This window comes from Thalassophryne amazonica, chromosome 4, assembly GCF_902500255.1.
Source record: "Thalassophryne amazonica chromosome 4, fThaAma1.1, whole genome shotgun sequence".
Taxonomy (NCBI): Eukaryota; Metazoa; Chordata; class Actinopteri; order Batrachoidiformes; family Batrachoididae; genus Thalassophryne; species Thalassophryne amazonica.
In genome coordinates this window covers 32815406-32831988 of record NC_047106.1, presented here as the reverse complement: position 1 = coordinate 32831988, position 16583 = coordinate 32815406, and the positions used below count along the sequence as shown (strand labels likewise).

The 16583-nt window shown below is 39.7% G+C and overlaps 2 protein-coding genes across 2 annotated transcripts in view; both read left to right on the top strand.

Annotated features, from left to right (window-relative positions):
* The window catches only part of LOC117509616 (RILP-like protein 1), a 57585-nt gene extending 53887 nt beyond the window's left edge, over positions 1-3698 (top strand). Inside the window, exon 9 of the transcript XR_004560449.1 lies at positions 3680-3698. The gene's annotated coding sequence lies outside the window, so the exon portion shown is untranslated. The remainder of the gene's footprint in view (positions 1-3679) is intronic.
* On the top strand, positions 2700-13906 carry LOC117508895 (rab-interacting lysosomal protein-like). The gene is made up of 5 exons (XM_034168738.1): positions 2700-2800; positions 3680-3741; positions 5875-5989; positions 13568-13690; positions 13848-13906. Exons 1-5 carry the CDS (start codon positions 2700-2702, stop codon positions 13870-13872), a joined length of 426 nt encoding a protein of 141 aa, XP_034024629.1. The 3' UTR covers positions 13873-13906.
* The last annotated feature ends 2677 nt before the right edge of the window (positions 13907-16583 follow it).

The following is a 16583-nucleotide window of genomic DNA, read 5'->3' as shown; positions in this document are numbered from 1 at the left end:
GGAAATGATTTTTTTTTGGTTACCAGTTCTCCTTTGCTTACAGACGATAGAGTGGTTTCTGTTTGCAGAGGGTAGAACAACATGCTTATTAGGAAATTTTTAACACGTAGGTCTCAACAGCTTTAACAGTTTTAAAAATGTTTTTCACTGTTTAGCTTAGTTTAGTACGTTATCGGTCTAAAAGTTATCGGACGGTAATTCATCGGAAGATAATTAGTCCGATGGTTTTTAAATTTATCTAAAAAGATAATCCGATAACGAAAACATTATCTTTGATAATTATCTATTATCGTAAGTGTGCCCACCACTGCTTCTGGTCATTTCAAAAGCTCACCAACGTACACACACACACACGCCAACTCCTGCAGATGGAATTCCTCCCAGGTAAATATGTTCTCTTCATTAAATGAGCTGTAATTTTGAAACAGGTTTCAAAATAAACTGACATTGTAATGCTTGGATTTCAGTAGAAACTAAATTTTGTCAGTTCAGTGAAATTTGAAAGGCTATATAGCGTTAAGTGTGGGATTGTATACATTTTTATGGACCTATCCTGAAAATTTCAGCATGTTCTGCAAAATTTCCCTTTTATGTTTGAACTATAAAGACAACTGCAGGTCTTTTTTTGTGGTGTCCTCCTTTAACTGGGCAGGTAATTACCAATGTTGCATGCCACCCCTCTATTTTCTCCGAAAGCTGATAGATCGCTGGTATTGTACTGATCCAAGACAATGAACTGTAACAGCGAACGCCCACACTGTATTTTCCTACATTACTGTGTGTAAAATTCATTTTTGTAAGCTGGTTTTTAATAGAAAGTTTATTTCTAACACAGTCGACAATCTCAATTGTAATGCAGCTGAATTTTATTGAAATAAAAGCTCAAAATAAAGCACTGGTTTGGGAGGTTTTCTGGCTCACTTTCTGTTCAGTGGTTACACTGTGCACCTGATCCTGTCAGACCTCAGAGGTGAAGCACAGTAGGTCCTGATTCATATTGGCACAGGAGCACCGGCGGCTGTGTGTGTTCTGTCCTCAGCATAAATGCTGTTTCTTATGTGGGGCACATCGTGTACTGTGTCCACATCTGGTTCTGTTCTGCATTTTAAATGAGGTTTATTTAGCCTTGGGATGTTTCAGTCAAAATGCATTTTGTATCACCAGTTATACAGCTTCATGATGAAGTGGTTTAGAGGAGGGCTTTCTTACAAAGACCTGAATGTTCGGCCACAGTTTGCCAGAAGGTGTGTCTGAGTTGAAAGCCTAGATTTGATATTTTGGCGAAATAAAAAAAAATTTTTTTTAAATAACTCATTTAAAATAATTTAAGTCACCTCTTTATTCATTTATGGGTTGGCTGAAATTTAGATGTAAGCACCATCAACATGGCAACAAACAAACTTGAGCTTCAGTTCAGCTCTTCAAAACAACCATGGTTGATGTCTCAGAGGGTTTACCAGTATGGTCTTATGGTTTCTATATTAAATGTCATTGTTTTTGGGTTTGTTTTTTAACCCTTTAATGGTCAACTCAACCCCTTAGAGCATATTGTTATCTACTACATTTTTGGAAAATGTGAGGATATTAAAGGGGTAATCAAAGACTAGAATCTTTTTTGGAGACACTAAAATAAGTGTGATATTCTACGGTGCATTCAGAAAGTATTCACAGCGCTTCACTTTTTCCACATTTTGTTAGAGCCTTATTCCAAAATGGAGTAAATTAATTTTTTTTCCCTCAAAATTCTCTTCACAACACCCCATAATGACAACATGAAAAGGTTTTTTTTTTTGCAAATGTATTAAAAATAAAAAACTAAGAAATTACACCTACTATGTATTCACACACCTTTGCTCAATACTTTCTTGATGCACCCTTGGCAGCAATTACAGCCTCAAGTCTTCTTGAATATGATGCCACAAGCTTGGTGCACCTATCTTTGGTCAGTTTTCCGGATGCACTGTATGTCCTTGGACACTACAGCAATGCTTGTCTCTACATGACAGTCAGAAGTCTTAGTAAGTCAGCCTTCCTCTTGTATACATCACTGTGACACAGAGAGTATTCCTGTCATCATATAAAAATACGAAACTCAAAATTTGCTACTTGTCAGCCTGTATCTTACACAGCGGTGAATGCTGACGAAGGTACGGTGGTTGTTTTATTACTCCTTTTGTAACAGTGTGCATTATTTTTGACTAACCAAGTGTGAATTTTTCATGAAACTGTGGAATTTTCTAATATTTATTTCTACTGTTACACAAAAACACTTTCTTAGAGGAGCTCAAAATGGTCTTTGACCTCACCCCTTAGGGATCCAAGTCTTTGTTCGTCATCTTCCAGAACCCCGGTGACACTGTGTTCTGGGAAAAGGTGACTGTTAAGGAGGCCTCTGTGTTTGTATGAGAATGTGCACAAAGTTCACTCATGTGCACAGGTTGTGACTGTCTTTAAAAATCTCTGTCTGGCTGAATAGAAGGAAGCAGCTCTGACTTCCTCAGGAAAAGGGAAAAGGAAATGGGGCTTTGACCTCTCTGACGGCACCAGAGTCGTAAGACGACTGACAGCAGAGAGGGGTGGAAGCAGGGAAGGGTGGACACATGTCTCCCTGTGGAAGGAGACAAATCTGAAATAAGCAGAGAGGAATCTGGTACTGACAAAACGTGGCCTGGGGTTTGACTTTTGGGATTTGCGTGGAGATGAAACGTCTCCTCAGAGCCCTCGGCGCTCTGCTCTGCTGCTCGATGTCCTTGTCAAATACTCTGGATCCTGATGGGAAGAACGTCTGCCAGAATATCAGGTACAGGCCGGCACTCGTTTCCTTCTTACTCTCATGTAATGGTTCCTGAAGGTTGATAGTTTGCAGGACAGCGAAAATAAGCAAATCAGAGTTTTTTTCTGCAGTCAACCCCTTGTATCTTTGAAGAAGCTCTTTAAAGGCAACATTTTTTGAACAAGTGCCTCCTTGTCCATCATGGTGATGGACAGCTCCTAAATTGTGTATGAAGTTTTGGTTTTCTATAAGTGTAGCTACACCTTAGCGGTGGGCGGAACACTGGTTTCATTGTCATCACTGTGAGTAATCAGGCCAACAAGAACCAATGCCAGGCCAGAAACACCAAGGAAAAATGATTCCAAAAAGAAACGCCATATATCCCTTAATGTGAAAACGAATAATTTTGGAGCATTTGCAGCTTGGATCAGCCCTGCACTGCTGAGGCTGTCATGATTACAGGTTTGGGTTGTTTCCTGTCCTGTTTCACTCCACCAACACGAGTCAAAACACTTGTTAAATACTTTCAGATAGTTGTTACTGGCTATGAAGTCATTTTCATATGAAGATATGAGTTAACATAATGGAAACTGTGATTCTGTTGTGTGTGAACTAGCGGACTGTTGTGCTGAAGGCCCGTTAAGTGTTAATGAGCATTAATTATAGATATGGATTTGTTAAATGTGAAACTGTAAAAAAAACAAAAAACAAACTTTGATTCGTGATGTTTGTTTTTCAACCAGTTAACTTGGAAGAGCAATTTGAAAATTAAAATAATCCATATATTTATTAAAGGGGTCATATTGTGCAAAAGCAGTAATAACGTAACATAATACTGTCCAAAAAGAAACCGCCTTTCCCTACTATTAATGCTTCATCTGATTGTTCCTCAATATTGCCCCTTAGTGAACCATCCAAACTGGTGTGTTGCACTGGATGGCGTCAGGCGGGAAGAGAGTGCACCATACGTGAGTCTCCCCTTCCTTTGTGTTTTTACAGCCTCCATGCTGACATGGTGTTTTTTTCTGCCTTCTTATTTACTGCTGTGCTATTTGTCGTGTGTATTATTGTGTGTAGCTGTGTGTGAGGGTGAGGATGCCTGCCTGAAGGACGAACTGTGTGTATCCCGGAGTGTGTCGCTGCCCACCGGGCTACTACGGTGCTCACTGTAAACCTGTAAGTTTGAATATGTTGTAAACAATTCACTATGCTGTGTGTCTTGGTGGAATTGTGTACTTGTTGAAGTGTACAATATATTTTCAAAAAATATGAAAGTAATTGACATGCAATTTAAAGCACATTATAGCTTGTCGTGAAGAATCATAGTCAACTAGAACCCTGACTTTTAAAGGTGTAATTCCTTCTGATTTCTTTCCATTTAAATCTTGAAGTGGACGTCTTTTTGTGCCACTATAATGTTGTTCCTTAGTATTCAAATAAACAATTCACAATCTTAAATTGGAAATATGATCAAAACTCTTCTGGAAATGACTCAGGATTTTGACCCACATGGGTTACAACATGATGACAAGACGCCATGACAGACTGCTGTTCGAGAAATTGCTATGCTACATATGCTAGGTGTAGCAGCAGGGAAGACCTACAGTAGAGCATATCAGGGTTAGGGTTACAGTGCGTTGTGCAACATGCACAACACAGTTGTGCATGTTGTGTTGCAGTTGTGCACAGTTTCAGCATTCAATTCAATTTAATTTAGTTCAGCATAGTTTATCTAGCTCCAAATCACAACAAAGCTGCCTCAAGGTGCTTCACACAAGTAAGGTCTCACCTTACCAACTCCTAGAGCAAGCACAGGTGACAGTGGTAAGGGAAAGCTCCATCCATCCATTTCTTCTGCTTATCCTAGGTCGGGTCGCGGGGGCAGCAGCTCAAGCAAAGCTGCCCAGACCTCCCGATCCACACACCCACCCCCCAGCTCCTCCGGGGAACCCCGAGCATTCCCAAGCCAGCTGAGAGACGTAGTCCCTCCAGCGTGATCTGGGTCTTCCCCGGGGCCTCCTCCCGATGGGACATGCCTGGAACACCTCTCCAGTGAGGCGTCCAGGGGGCATCTGAAAAAGATGCCCGAGCCACCTCAGCTGACTCCTTTCGACGTGGAGGAGCAGCGGCCCGACTCCGAGCTCCTCCCGAGTGACAGAGCTGCTCCTCTACTCTAAGGGAGCGCCAAGCCACCCTGCGCAGGAAACTCATCTTGGCCGCTTGTACTCACTTGTTCTTTCGGTCATGAGCCAAATCTCATGACATAGGTGAAGGTCGGAACGTAGATCAATCGGTAAATCGAGAGCTTTGCCCCCCTACTCAGCTCTTCTTCACCATGATGGTCCGATACAGTGACCGCATCATGCAGACGCTGCACCAATCCGTCTATCAATCTCACGCTCCATCCGTCCCTCACTCGTGAACAAGACCCTGAGATACTTAAACTCCTCCACCTGAGGCAAGACACCCCACCAACCTGAAGAGGGCAAGGTACCTTTTTCCGGTCGAGAACCATGGCCTCGGATTTGGAGGTGCTGATCTTTATCCCGGACGCTTCACACTCAGCTGCAAACCGCCCCGGTGCACGCTGAAGGTCCTGGTTTGACGAAGCCAACAGGACCACATCATCCGCAAACAGCAGAGATGAGATCCTGTGGTTCCCAAACCAGACCCTCTCACCCTGGCGCGCCTAGAAATTCTGTCCATAAAAATAATGAACAGAACCGTGACAAAGGGCAGCCCTGGCGGAGGCCAACGTGCACTGGAAACAGGTTTGACTTACTACTGGCAATGCGAACCAAGCTCCTGCTGCGGTTGTACAGGCACCGGATAGCCCTTAGCAAAGGACCCCGGACCCCGTACTCCGGAGCACCCCCCACGGGGTGCCTCGAGGGACACGGTCAAACGCCTTCTCCAGATCCACAAAGCACATGTGGACTGGTTGGGCAAACTCCTATACCCTCGAGCACCAATGGAGGGTGTAGAGCTGGTCCAGTGTGCCGCAACACGACGAAAAACCACATGCTCCTCCTGAATCCGAGGTTCGACTATCGGTCGAATTCTCCTCTCCAGCACCCTGGAATAAACCCAATGCTGAACAGAAGATGCTGACCAGCCGTGCTTCACCAAGAAGGAGGTGCGCGACATCATCTTTGAGAGGAACGAGCTCAAAACCAACTTGTTTCTGGTGCAGGAGGAGCTCAGCTACTACCAGAGGTGTGTGAGGGTTAGAGGTTGTTGTACCCAAATCTGCATAGAGCTGCTGCAGTGTTTCATTTTTAAAGAATTTAACACAGTACAACGGGTTTATGGGGTCGGTGTGAATACAGTAAACTAAGTCACTCGTTTGGGGCAAAAGTAGAATTTTGTCCTGTAGTGTCAAACGCACTTGTATAACTACAGCACTCAGTTCAGAAAAAATGCCTTCTTTTTAAATTTAAGGGACTTTTTCATTGTTTAAATTTTCAATAGTGTCATTGTTATAAGGTGTAGTGACATAAAATTGACTGCACACAAACTAAGAGTTGTCGTATGATCAAGAGGAAATGGCTTATGAATGCTGTGAGTTTGATGACCCTTCAACATGTTATACTGTAGTTACTCTTTTATTACTTATTTTAATAATACAGAATCACTAAAATTCCATTTATACATTTTTCCAAACTGAGTGCTGTATAACCACAGATGTATGCTGTGGATTTTGTTTTGGGCGCTTGACACCAGAAGCGAGAACCCCCTCGACGCTCACCTCCCAAAAAAAAAAAAAAATTATGGAGATAGGGTTTGTGATCAAGATTTCCTGAAGTAATTGATCCGTAAACTCAAATCTGCAAACTACCATCTGAAAAAAATATATCATGAACATAGAGATATGTTCATGATGTAAAAATGAGATATGTTCATGATATGTAAAAAATGAGGTGGGCTTCATAGATAATTGGCAAAGCTTCTGGGGAAAACCTGGTCTTGTTAGGAGAGACGGCATCCATCCCACTTTGGATGGAGCAGCTCTCATTTCTAGAAATCTGGCCAATTTCTTAAATCCTCCAAACCGTGACTATCCAGGGTTGGGACCAGGAAGCAGAGTTGTAGTTACACACCTCTCTGCAGCTTCTCTCCCCTGCCATCCCCTCATTACCCCATCCCCGTAGAGACGGTGCCTGCTCCCAGACCACCAACAACCAGCAAAAATCTATTTAAGCATAAAAATTCTAAAGAAAAAATAATATAGCACCTTCAACTGCACCACAGACTAAAACAGTTAAATGTGGTCTATTAAACATTAGGTCTCTCTCTTCTAAGTCCCTGTTGGTAAATGATATAATAATTGATCAACATATGATTTATTCTGCCTAACAGAAACCTGGTTACAGCAGGATGAATATGTTAGTTTAAATGAGTCAACACCCCCGAGTCACACTAACTGTCAGAACGCTCGTAGCACGGGCCGGGGCGGAGGATTAGCAGCAATCTTCCATTCCAGCTTATTAATTAATCAAAACCCAGACAGAGCTTTAATTCATTTGAAAGCTTGACTCTTAGTCTTGTCCATCCAAATTGGAAGTCCCAAAAAACAGTTGTATTTGTTATTATCTATCGTCCACCTGGTCGTTACTGTGAGTTTCTCTGTGAATTTCAGACCTTTTGTCTGACGTGCTTAGCTCAGATAAGATAATTATAGTGGGCGATTTTAACATCCACACAGATGCTGAGAATGACAGCCTCAACACTGCATTTAATCTATTATTAGACTCTATGGCTTTGCTCAAAATGTAAATGAGTCCACCCACCACTTTAATCATATCTTAGATCTTGTTCTGACTTATGGTATGGAAATAGAAGACTTAACAGTATTCCCTGAAAACTCCCTTCTGATCATTTCTTAATAACATTTACATTTACTCTGATGGACTACCCTGCAGTGGGGAATAAGTTTCATTACACTAGAAGTCTTTCAGAAAGCACTGTAACTAGGTTTAAGGATATGATTCCTTCTTTATGTTCTCTAATGCCATATACCAACACAGTGCAGAGTAGCTACCTAAACTCTGTAAGTGAGATAGAGTATCTCGTCAATAGTTTTACATCCTCATTGAAGACAACTTTGGATGCTGTAGCTCCTCTGAAAAAGAGAGCTTTAAATCAGAAGTGCCTGACTCCGTGGTATAACTCAAAAACTCGCAGCTTAAAGCAGATAACCCGTGAGTTGGAGAGGAAATGGCGTCTCACTAATTTAGAAGATCTTCACTTAGCCTGGAAAAAGAGTCTGTTGCTCTATAAAAAAAGCCCTCCGTAAAGCTAGGACATCTTTCTACTCATCACTAATTGAAGAAAATAAGAGCAACAGGTTTCTTTTCAGCACTGTAGCCAGGCTGACAAAGAGTCAGAGCTCTATTGAGCTGAGTATTCCATTAACTTTAACTAGTAATGACTTCATGACTTTCTTTGCTAACAAAATTTTAACTATTAGAGAAAAAATTACTCATAACCATCCCAAAGATGTATCGTTATCTTTGGCTGCTTTCAGTGATGCCGGTATTTGGTTAGACTCTTTCTCTCCGATTGTCCTGTCTGAGTTATTTTCATTAGTTACTTCATCCAAACCATCAACATGTTTATTAGACCCCATTCCTACCAGGCTGCTCAAGGAAGCCCTACCATATTTAATGCTTCGATCTAAATATGATCAATCTATCTTTGTTAGTTGGCTATGTACCACAGGCTTTTAAGGTGGCAGTAATTAAACCATTACTTAAAAAGCCATCACTTGACCCAGCTATCTTAGCTAATTATAGGCCAATCTCCAACCTTTTTTCTCTCAAAAATTCTTGAAAGGGTAGTTGTAAACAGCTAACTGATCATCTGCAGAGGAATGGTCTATTTGAAGAGTTTCAGTCAGATTTTAGAATTCATCATAGTACAGAAACAGCATTAGTGAAGGTTACAAATGATCTTCTTATGGCCTCGGACAGTGGACTCATCTCTGTGCTTGTTCTGTTAGACTCAGTGCTGCTTTTGATACTGTTGACCATAAAATTTTATTACAGAGATTAGAGCATGCCATAGGTATTAAAGGCACTGCGCTGCAGTGGTTTGAATCATATTTGTCTAATAGATTACAATTTGTTCATGTAAATGGGGAATCTTCTTCACAGACTAAAGTTAATTATGGAGTTCCACAAGGTTCTGTGCTAGGACCAATTTTATTCACTTTATACATGCTTCCCTTAGGCAGTATTATTAGACGGTATTGTTTAAATTTTCATTGTTACGCATATGATACCCAGCTTTATCTATCCATGAAGCCAGAGGACACACACCAATTAGCTAAACTGCAGGATTGTCTTACAGACATAAAGACATGGATGACCTCTAATTTCCTGCTTTTAAACTCAGATAAAACTGAAGTTATTGTACTTGGCCCCACAAATCTTAGAAACATGGTGTCTAATCAGATCCTTACTCTGGATGGCATTACCCTGACCTCTAGTAATACTGTGAGAAATCTTGGAGTCATTTTTGATCAGGATATGTCATTCAAAGCGCATATTAAACAAATATGTAGGACTGCTTTTTTGCATTTACGCAATATCTCTAAAATTAGAAAGGTCTTGTCTCAGAGTGATGCTGAAAAACTAATTCATGCATTTATTTCCTCTAGGCTGGACTATTGTAATTCATTATTATCAGGTTGTCCTAAAAGTTCCCTAAAAGCCTTCAGTTAATTCAAAATGCTGCAGCTAGAGTACTAACGGGGACTAGAAGGAGAGAGCATATCTCACCCATTTTGGCTCTCTTCATTGGCTTCCTGTTAACTCTAGAATAGAATTTAAAATTCTTCTTCTTACTTATAAGGTTTTGAATAATCAGGTCCCATCTTATCTTAGGGACCTCGTAGTACCATATCACCCCAATAGAGCGCTTCGCTCTCAGACTGCAGGCTTACTTGTAGTTCCTAGGGTTTGTAAGAGTAGAATGGGAGGCAGAGCCTTCAGCTTTCAGGCTCCTCTCTGTGGAACCAGCTCCCAATTCAGATCAGGGAGACAGACACCCTCTCTACTTTTAAGATTAGGCTTAAAACTTTCCTTTTTGCTAAAGCTTATAGTTAGGGCTGGATCAGGTGACCTGAACCATCCCTTAGTTATGCGGCTATAGACGTAGACTGCTGGGGGGTTCCCACGATGCACTGTTTCTTTCTCTTTGCTCTGTATGCACCACTCTGCATTTAATCATTAGTGATTGATCTCTGCTCCCTCCACAGCATGTCTTTTCCTGGTTCTCCCTCAGCCCCAACCAGTCCCAGCAGAGGACTGCCCCCCCTGAGCCTGGTTCTGGAGGTTTCTTCCTGTTAAAAGGGAGTTTTTCCTTCCCACTGTAGCCAAGTGCTTGCTCACAGGGGGTCGTTTTGACCGTTGGGGTTTTACATAATTATGTATGGCCTTGCCTTGCAGTATAAGGCGCCTTGCGGCAACTGTTTGTTGTGATTTGGCGCTATATATAAAAAAAATTGATTGATTGATTGATATGTAACGTTGTGCAGCTTACGTTTTGCGAGACCTGTGTTCACGTTTCGGGGGATATTTTTTCATATTCACATTTTGCAGTTCATGGTTTGCAGGTAATTCACGATTTGCATCTGATTTACGTTAGTGTCCAAGTCTCATAACCACACAGTAAGACAAGACCAAGACCTCAGAGACTTGGACCTTCATTCTCCTGCAAAGATTACGCATCCTCACACACCTCTATCCAGAGACCGTAGGACTCCACAAACTCTTCCAGGCATCTCTTGATCTCAGAGGTCAAGGACCCAGAGAACTTGGCACAAACACAAAAACTAACACACAAAAACTAACAAATTAAAGTCAACACACTTTGCCTAATTCCCTGTAAAACTTTTGATATACAATAGATGTAGAAAGTCTACACATCACTGGACTTTGACAAAATGTAATTTCTTCCCTGTTTAAAATTTTAAAATCAACCCCTTTAACAGGAGGATTAACAGTAGTAGCCAGTAAACCAGTACTGAGCAGTACAGTAGTGTTCAGAATAATAGTAGTGCTATGTGACTAAAAAGATTAATCCAGGTTTTGAGTATATTTCTTATTGTTACATGGGAAACAAGGTACCAGTAGATTGAGTAGATTCTCACAAATCCAACAAGACCAAGCATTCATGAGATGCACACTCCTAAGGCTATGAAATTGGGCTATTAGTAAAAAAAAAAAAAAAAAGTAGAAAAGGGGGTGTTCACAATAATAGTAGCATCTTCTGTTGATGCTACAAACTCAAAACTGTTATGTTCAAACTGCTTTTTTAGCAATCCTGTGAATCACTAAACTAGTATTTAGTTGTATAACCACAGTTTTTCATGATTTCTTCACATCTGCGAGGCATTAATTTTGTTGGTTTGGAACCAAGATTTTGCTCGTTTACTAGTGTGCTTGGGGTCATTGTCTTGTTGAAACACCCATTTCAAGGGCATGTCCTCTTCAGCATAAGGCAACATGACCTCTTCAAGTATTTTGACATATCCAAACTGATCCATGATACCTGGTATGCGATATATAGGCCCAACACCATAGTAGGAGAAACATGCCCATATCATGATGCTTGCACCACCATGCTTCACTGTCTTCGCTGTGAACTGTGGCTTTAATTCAGAGTTTGGGGGTTGTCTCACAAACTGTCTGTGGCCCTTGGACCCAAAAAGAACAATTTTACTTTCATCAGTCCACAAAATATTCCTCCATTTTCTTTAGGCCAATTGATGTTCTTTGGCAAATTGTAACCTCTTCTGCAAATGTCTTTTATTTAACAGAGGGACTTTGCGGGGGATTATTGCAAAGAAATTAGCTTCACACAGGCGTCTTCTAACTGTCACAGCACTTACAGGTAACTCCAGACTTTCTTTGATCATCCTGGAGCTGATCGATGGGTGAGCCTTTGCCATTCTGGTTATTCTTCTATCCATTTTGATGTTTGTTTTCCGTTTTCTTCCATGCGTCTCTGTTTTTTTTTTTTTTTTTTTTTGTCCATTTTAAAGCATTGGAGATCATTGTAGATGAACAGCCTATAATTTTTTGCACCTGTGTATAAGTTTTCCCCCCCTCTAATCAACTTTTTAATCAAACTACGCTGTTCTTCTGAACAATGTCTTGAATGTCCCATTTTCCTCAGGCTTTCAAAGAGAAAAGCATGTTCAACAGGTGGGCTTCATCCTTAAGTAGGGGACACCTGATTCATACCTGTTTGTTCCACAAAATTGACAAACTCACTGACTGAATGCCACACTACTATTATTGTGAACACCCCCTTTTATATTTTTTTTTTTACTAATAGCCCAATTTCATAGCCTTAAGAGTATGCATATCATGAATGTTTGGTCTTGTTGGATTTGTGAGAATTTACTGGTACATTGTTTCTCATGTAACAATAAGAAATATACTCAAAACCTGGATTAATCTTTTTAGTCACATAGCACTACTATTATTCTGAACACTACTGTATATCTGGTATTTATATTGTGTATTATATTTGCAAACTGTTTTTCTTTTTCACTTTTGATACTCTGTGCTTCTTACCCTGTGTGCTGCTATACAGTGCTGCTGGAACCTCAGTTTCGCTGAGGGAGGCTTCTCAAGGGATCAGTAAATTTCTATCTAATCTAATCTTTGAACTCACACAGAAATCAGATCTCTTCACTATAATATAAATTAATAAAAATATCAAAGCCAAAGCAATGCATTGCAAAATTAGGGGTACAGTTTAGTAGTATAACACAAGTAAATCATCACTTTTACAACCCGCTTTCTTTAGAGAAGTCAGGCAATGGACATGTGAACAAGTAAGTCAGTATGCCTCGAGGTTAAGAACAGTGGTGGGCACAGCTCCACTAATCCCCTAACTGCTAATTATCAAAGCTACCTTTTTTGTTAGTGGATTAGCTTTTCAGCAAACTTCAAAAACCATCAGCTAGACCAATTAGCTTCAAATAAATTTAGTTCTGATACCTTTTAGACTGCTAACGTGTTTTTACATGCTTAGTAATGGTGAAAAACATTTATTAAACCCTGCTGGCTCCTGTCTGCTATGCATTTCACAGCAGTGAGGCAGCTAAGAGGAGCTGAGCTCAACTCTATCCCAGCAGACAGGGCCTGGCTGCCAGGCTGCTACAGAAAAAAAAGTTCAAATCTTCAGAATTAGTGCATTATTTTAAAATTAAAAGATATGTGTTATGTTTTCCACTTTGTATAAATGACAGACTTGACATTAATGTAGTTAAACTATCCGGATGAATTTGGTTTATAAATCAAAACCATAAGTCAAACCTGCTTTCCTTTTCAAGTCATCTGCCTCATGGCTGGACCACTGTATGCTGTCAAGGTAAATGACACTTCCCTACTGCAGTGGCAGGGCACACAAAGACAGAAACACTGACTCAGTGGCTGTGTTTGGGTTTGTGGTCGCCTTTGATTCTCTCAGAAGCGTTGGCGTGTTTAAACTCAAAATCGGCTTGTCAGTAGCTGAGAGGTACGGAGACAATACTGAAAGTTAGCGGTTAGCTGTAGCTTCCGCTAATTTTTTTGGTGGTTTATCGGTTAAGTGTTATAAAAGATAACTTTTCAGTTAGTTGATTACCAGTTATCAAAGCTAACGTTTTGGTTAGCTGTGCCCACCACTGTTTAAGAAACACAAATAATACGGTCCTGTATTACAAAACTAACTAAAATATCATGATTTTATTTGTGAAAAAACCTTCGGTATTTGTGTGTTTCTTTTTTTCTGCAGGCAGATCGTGAACGAGGAGATGTGTTCTGGCTTCCTGTTACAAGCCGTCAAATCAGCCATCAAAAAAAGGAAAACCATCATTAAAGCCAAAATGCTCGGAATCCCCGTGAACGAATGCAGCAGGTCCCTCGTGCACATCCTGTTTCACGCATGTGGATTCTTAATATGCGTCTGTAAACCCAAAGTTATTGTTGGGGTGCTAAAACATTTCACAGTGGTTGATATTTGAATCATAAACAGGCTGGATGTTTCATGGGTTTTGGTTTGTTTTTCTCTCAAGTGATGAGGAGGAGAAGAGTTGTTGAATGAGAGCACAGAAGTGGACGGACCTGACAAACCTGCGGATCACGCATTAGAAACCTGTGAGTGTGCAGTCCTTTCTTCTTCATGCCTTATTGGGAATAAAAATATCTTAGTCAACTAAGAAATTCCAGATTGTGTCATAAATTCCAGTTTTACGAATGCTACCGTCCACTTTTGTGTATGAAATTTTCTGCAGCGCATCCAAACCTTTAAATCACAATTTTGACCAAGACATGAGACAGATTGTAATTGTTTCTTATATATTATATTAAACAAGGTCATATAAATGGATAACAACATGTATTTTAAATCTCACTAATTGATTTTATTACTTCTGATCATGTTTTTAAAAGAATCTTAAATGTTGTTGGGATTGTTATAAATTTATTGCAAAATTGAAAATCAGACATGTAGTCTGATTTATGTATTTTTTTATGACCTGTTGAGGTTCACATGTAGGGCCACCACCAGAGGCTTGCAGCCTACACTTTGGGGCTCATTGTTCTATTTAATTAGATAATATGTGTGTTTATTCCTGTCATAAGATGTAGTAATAATAATAATAATAATAATGATAGTGCTGGCAGGTGATTTAAGAAATTAATCAAATTAATTACAAGCTTTGTGAATTACTTAATCTAAATTAATCACATGTATCATTTCAGTGCTGTCAGGCAATTAAATAGTACATTTAATAATTCAAGGTTTGCTATTAATTAATCTAAAGCATTAATCACATTTATGAATGAATTAATTCATTATTTATTTGGCGTACACACACACTACACATACTTAAGAAAAAGTCTCTCACTCTCATAAAACAAAAACAAAACAAAAAAAACTCTTAGGCAATTTCCAGTTTGTGCGCCCGAAAGAGTGTAGGCAACAGTGGTGGGCACAGTTTCACTAATCCGCTAGCCGCTAATTATCAAAGATAAGTTTTCATTATCGGATTAGCTTTTCAGAAACTTTGAAAACCATTATTGGACTAATTATCTTCTGATAAGTTTTGGTTCGATAATTTTAGACCGCTAATGTATTTTTGCAGATGTGTTAAACAAAGCTGAATAGTTAAAAACATTTATAAAATCTAAAATCAGTTGAGTACGTAGTTAAATGTGTTGTAGTAGATTCGCAGTTCTGTCCTGTGTAAACAGGTTCTAGAAGAAACCGCTCTATCCTCCAAAACAGAGGAGAGCTGGTTGTAGAAGAAACCACTCTATTCTCTGCAGGCAAAGGAGAATGGTCACAGAAAAGAAAAATGTTCATTTCTTTTGACCCCATACTAATACACTGGCAATATCACCCAAGTCATCCAGAGGCATACAGTTTTAACTTATGGTTAAAATTTTAACCAAAATCATTTCGGACAAGTTATTTAAATTAACGTCACGTCTGAAGTTTTATAAAGTGAAAATATCAGATATGTTTAGTTTGAAAGTAATGCACTAATTTTCAAGGTTTTAGTATGGAACTGCTCTCCAGGGGCTTATGGGTAATGTCAGTACATTCACAACAGAAGAAATGCATTTGAGACACTCTGATCAGGCTCCACATGGACAACAGCATTAAAGTCTTTTTATATTGTGCCAAAAACTCATGAATATTCTCTGCGTTTATAGACATTGTATTGTGTTTGGTTTATGTAAAAATGGCAGAAGAAGCTCGGGCTGCTTCTCAATTATTTTCAATTAGAATCATTGCAGTCGATTCCTGTTTGCTATTTAGAGTCCTGCGTATGCCAAACACTGTCTGTTGTCTTTGTTCCAGAGTAATATATATAAAATGACTGAAATTCAGTTTGCATTTATTAAATTCCATGCACCTTAAACGTAGCAGACACGGATTATCTGGAATTTGTTTTGGCATGTTTTCATGGTCTCTACTGCCATCTACTGGCCAGTAGTGTTCATGGCAGTATTCACCCTAAAGCTGGGCAGACACTGTACAATATTTTCAATCGGCTCCAGCTCAAACTGTATGACAAAACTGCACGGTGTAAAAGTTCAGAGTGCACAATGCGATCTGACTGCTTACATTGTTCGTTCAAAAACCACATGTCGGACTCTTGTTTCAGAAGCAAAACATAAACAGAAGCTTTTTTTCAAACTTTATTTACATTTCTTATTTTACAAAAACTCTTGATGGGAGACATCAAAATTTTAACAAAAAACAAAACAAAAACAATACAAGACTTTACATGAGTTGAAGAAAGGGGGGAAAAAGAACAGAAGCTGCTCCCAAGAGATAATCACTGTATATGCTCTCCGGTGTTTGCACATTTAACAGTGTGATAGGTTGGACGCTTGTAGCGCTTCAGCAATGGGATACGGCCGACCAGAATATCAAACAGGTTTGATTTCATCCGACCATACCATTGCTGATCGGGAGGTGGCCGTGAGAGGTTAAATGCAGCTCGTTACTCCATGTATACTACACGATGCAGGACGCGCGATTAAGCTGAAACTCGGCGCGATCCAAAAATTCGCACAAGTGAAAAATCGGCTGAAAAAGGGCCAAACACGCAAAGTGTAAACCCAGCTTAAGTACTGAGCATCTGTGCACCAGTAGATGTGTTCTATTTATTCACTGGCTATATCAGACGGTTATCTAATGAGAACTTGGCTTTTTTTTTTTTTTTTTTTTGGAAAATGCCTTTGTTTTTTTTTACAATAAAAAAATGGCATATTTACAAAAGCACATTTATATGTAA